Source organism: Vigna radiata, chromosome 4 (assembly GCF_000741045.1).
Source record: "Vigna radiata var. radiata cultivar VC1973A chromosome 4, Vradiata_ver6, whole genome shotgun sequence".
NCBI classification, from domain to species: domain Eukaryota; kingdom Viridiplantae; phylum Streptophyta; class Magnoliopsida; order Fabales; family Fabaceae; genus Vigna; species Vigna radiata.
In genome coordinates, this window is record NC_028354.1 from 15131970 (window position 1) to 15136226 (window position 4257).

Below are 4257 nucleotides of genomic sequence, written 5' to 3' on the forward strand. Positions count from 1 at the left end.
TCTAGAAATACATTTATTAAATGAGTAAAATAAAATACATTAGATAAATCTAAACATAATTTCATATCATATTAAGTTGGTCACTATTTTTTTCATAATAAAATTGTACCAAATTAACACAAACTTTTCATTTTTAAAATTAAAAATTGAAAATAAAATTGGACCATTTTAATATTTTTCCTTGTTTCAAATACTTAGATCCTTTGCTAATTTATTCAATGTGTTCCTTGGCTAATTCGAAAGACTAACGAATAAGCTACGTGTTCTTCGTGTGGATCACAAATGAGCGTGGGCGGCAAGGCACACTCGTCTTCACTTAAAAACACAAAAATAAAAAATAAAATAAAAAAGGAAATGAAATTTTAAGAAAGCATGAAATAATATTAAAATATATTAAAAACATTGTAAATAAATATGATCTCATACCTTCATACAAAATTATACATAAAATAGTAATAAAACAGAAAGAAAAAATCACTAATCTCCCTTAAATTGGACTGGAATATATATAAAAAATATAAAAATATGTATTACCGAGCACCGGTTGAACCGGGTGGGGTGCGTGAGATCAGGGCACACCTCAGCTCATTGATACATTAGCTTCTGCCCCAAGTTGTTTGGAAAAGTCTACAACGCCACACACAACACAACACAAACCTGACCAGCCGCCACCCCTCTCTTCACTTTCTCAGCCCTTCTATGCTTCCATAGCACCATTCAACCATGCAGGTATCTCTTCACTCCCTCAACGTCTCTCAATTTTCATTAATCTCTACAATCTACCATTCTCTATGTCTTTCTTCTTTCGGAATCAATCATCGCACGTTTCATCTTTTCGATTTTCTAAATTACACCCTTTTCCTTTCAATTGCTTTAAAACTCTAACGACTATGCTTGCCTTTCTCCCTCGTTAGTGTCTTTCTGGGTGAAATGGAATTGCCGCAACGTTTTCTTCTCTCAAAATGCCTGCTTTGATTATGCTATTTTTTTTTTTAATTGGACGTTGTTTATTATTATAACAATGATAATTAGGTGTGTGTTCTTATAGTTGGTGCTATGATACCTGCATTTCCCATTTTGCCGTGGTTTGTATTCTGTTCGTTTACTGCCATGTGATGCTACTTTCATTTTTCTTTTGGGTTTTGTTATTATGAGATGTTGAATTTTGTTCACAGAATATGTTAAGAGCAAAGCAGATCAGTACCCTTTCCAGTAATGCTAGGAGTTTTTTTCTTGGGGGTTCGCGATGTAATGCGGCTGATGGCAACTCCTGCACTTGCCCTGAGGATGAAACATGTGTGTCAAGAAGACAGCAGAGAAAAACTAGTGAAGATTTGCTTGTTCAGAAACCTTCCTCCTTAGTATCCAAAACCACATCTCAAGTTGTAGGAACGCTGGTCTCGGGAAGCTTGGCAAGTGGTTCTGCTTCCCTCAAGACTGGGGATGTTGGTCAATCTGGTTGTGTACAACAAATTCGGTCTACTTCGTATGCACCAAGTAGACCAGATACTGTGGGATACGCTTGTGGTGTTGATGGTGTTCAGGACCATGTTACTCATTCGTCTTCTCTTAATGCTGACCAGTTTTACAGGGCCGGTATTGCTGCTGTTAATTTTATTTCTGATGTAGTTAATTATAAGTTTCCTTTGTCTGATGGCATGGGAATACTAAACTACCCTAAGAATTATATGGTTGATCCTGCTAGAGCCTTACCCAGCATTAGATCTTCCAATGTGCAGCAAATTAGAAAGGAGAGCTTTTCTGGCGTTCATTCCAAACCCCCCGTTTCTACTCATCCGGGGCCATCAAAACATGCAAATAATCATCATGGGGCTAAGGGAAAAGGTGATAAATCAAATGTTGCTAAAGGCTTTAAGCCTGTTGCTTCTCCAGGGACAGACAAGTCAGGGGCAGCTCCCAGTATTCCAGTAAATAGCCATGACCGCAGAGCCTTGCCACAGAGAACAAGAACTCGGCCAAACCGCTTTGTGACAAATTTTGGTTCTAATATGCCAAATTCAAATCCACAGATTGCAGGGCCATTCAAAGAAAGTTTCAGTAAGTACACAAGGAATGTTAATATGCCAGCAGGAATTGCTCCATCAAACAGGCATTTTACTAATTCAGGGCATGTTGTGGATATGGTTAAAGATATACTGAGACAGTTAAAGTGGGGTCCTGCTACGGAGAAGGCTCTTTATAACCTTAATTTTTCAATTGATGCATACCAAGCTAACCAGATCCTAAAGCAACTTCAAGACCATTCTGTTGCTCTTAGCTTCTTTTACTGGCTAAAGCGACAACCAGGCTTCTGGCATGATGGGCATAGTTACACCACCATGGTTGGTATCCTGGGCCGTGCAAGAGAGTTTGGTGCTATAAACAAATTGCTCGAACAGATGGTCGAAGATGGATGCCAGCCTAATGTTGTTACATACAATCGTCTAATTCACAGCTATGGCCGTGCAAATTACCTAAGGGAGGCACTGAATGTGTTCAACCAAATGCAGGAGATGGGATGTGAACCAGATCGTGTTACTTATTGCACCCTCATAGATATCCATGCAAAAGCTGGATTTCTTGATGTGGCTATGTCTATGTATGAAAAAATGCAAGAAGTAGGCCTTTCCCCTGACACATTTACATACAGTGTCATGATCAACTGCCTTGGAAAATCTGGTAACTTATCTGCTGCCCATAGGCTATTTTGTGAAATGGTTGATCAGGGTTGTGTTCCTAATATTGTCACATACAATATCTTGATTGCTTTACAAGCTAAAGCAAGGAACTATCAGATAGCATTGAAACTATACCGTGACATGCAGAATGCTGGATTTAAACCTGACAAAGTTACTTACAGCATTGTAATGGAGGTACTTGGTCACTGTGGGTATCTTGAGGAGGCAGAAGCAGTTTTCTTTGAGATGAAACAGAACAATTGGGTTCCTGATGAACCCGTGTATGGTCTTCTGATAGACCTGTGGGGAAAGGCTGGTAATGTTGAGAAGGCTTGGGAATGGTATCAGGCAATGCTGAGAGCAGGTTTGCTTCCAAATGTACCAACTTGCAATTCACTTCTCAGTGCATTCCTAAGGGTGCATCGATTGCCAGATGCATATAATCTTCTCCAAAACATGGTGGGTCTGGGCTTAAACCCCTCTTTGCAGACTTACACCCTGCTTCTCAGTTGTTGTACGGATGCACAATCGTCGTATGATATGTGTTTTTGTCGTGAGCTTATGGCAGTCACTGGCCATCCAGCACATGCATTTTTACAGTCCATGCCAGCAGCTGGACCTGATGGTCAAAACGTGCGGGATCATGTGAGCAGATTCTTAGACCTTATGCATTCTGAGGATAGAGAAGGCAAAAGAGGGCTTGTAGATGCAGTTGTGGACTTTCTTCATAAATCTGGGCTAAAGGAGGAGGCTGGTTCAGTGTGGGAGGTGGCTGCACAAAAAAATGTGTACCCTGACGCTGTCAAGGAGAAAAGCTCTTGTTATTGGCTTATAAATCTTCATGTCATGTCTGATGGAACTGCTGTAACAGCATTGTCTAGGACTCTTGCTTGGTTTCGTCGACAAATGCTGACATCTGGGGTTGGCCCTAACCGGATAGATATCATCACTGGATGGGGTCGAAGGAGTAGGGTGACAGGTTCTTCTCTTGTGAGACAGACAGTGCATGAACTGCTGCATCTGTTCAGTTTCCCATTTTTCACTGAAAATGGAAATTCAGGCTGTTTTGTAGGATGTGGGGAGCCTCTTAGTCAATGGTTGCACCACTCTTATGTGGAACGAATGCATTTACTGTAGTTGGTAATTGTAGAATTGTAGAATCGTTTCCACTTCAGCTTTAGACAATTTTGCTGAGGGAAATGAAGTGGGTTTTTTACGGTGCTGACATTGTATGTATGTAATTGTACCTGGTCAGTTTGCACTTATCCAAGTTATCAAATTTTTATGTTTGAAAATGATAAACTGAATGCTTGTTAGAAATCTTCACTCCGGTATCCTTCATTTTCTTTTTAATCACTTATTTAAGATCTCATTGCATTTGCTTTAAATTCAAACCGAAAATAATATTAAAACAAATAGAGATTAAATTTCATAAAGAATAGAAAAATGTTAAAGAAGTATGTAAGCCTTTTAGGGTACATGAACTTCTCGAATAGTATTGAGGACATGTGATTTATATGGTTAAGAGAGATATGTTCAATGTTTTCTTGAATTCTATATGTAATAAATAAAGTAATAC

The 4257-nt window shown here is 39.1% G+C and overlaps 1 protein-coding gene across 1 annotated transcript; it reads left to right on the forward strand.

The window, feature by feature from the left end:
* The first annotated feature begins 576 nt into the window (after nt 1-576).
* Nucleotides 577-4004, forward strand: LOC106759441 (pentatricopeptide repeat-containing protein At1g18900). The gene is made up of 2 exons (XM_014642616.2): nt 577-729; nt 1176-4004. Exons 1-2 carry the CDS (start codon nt 724-726, stop codon nt 3813-3815), a joined length of 2646 nt encoding a protein of 881 aa, XP_014498102.1. The 5' UTR covers nt 577-723; the 3' UTR covers nt 3816-4004.
* The last annotated feature ends 253 nt before the right edge of the window (nt 4005-4257 follow it).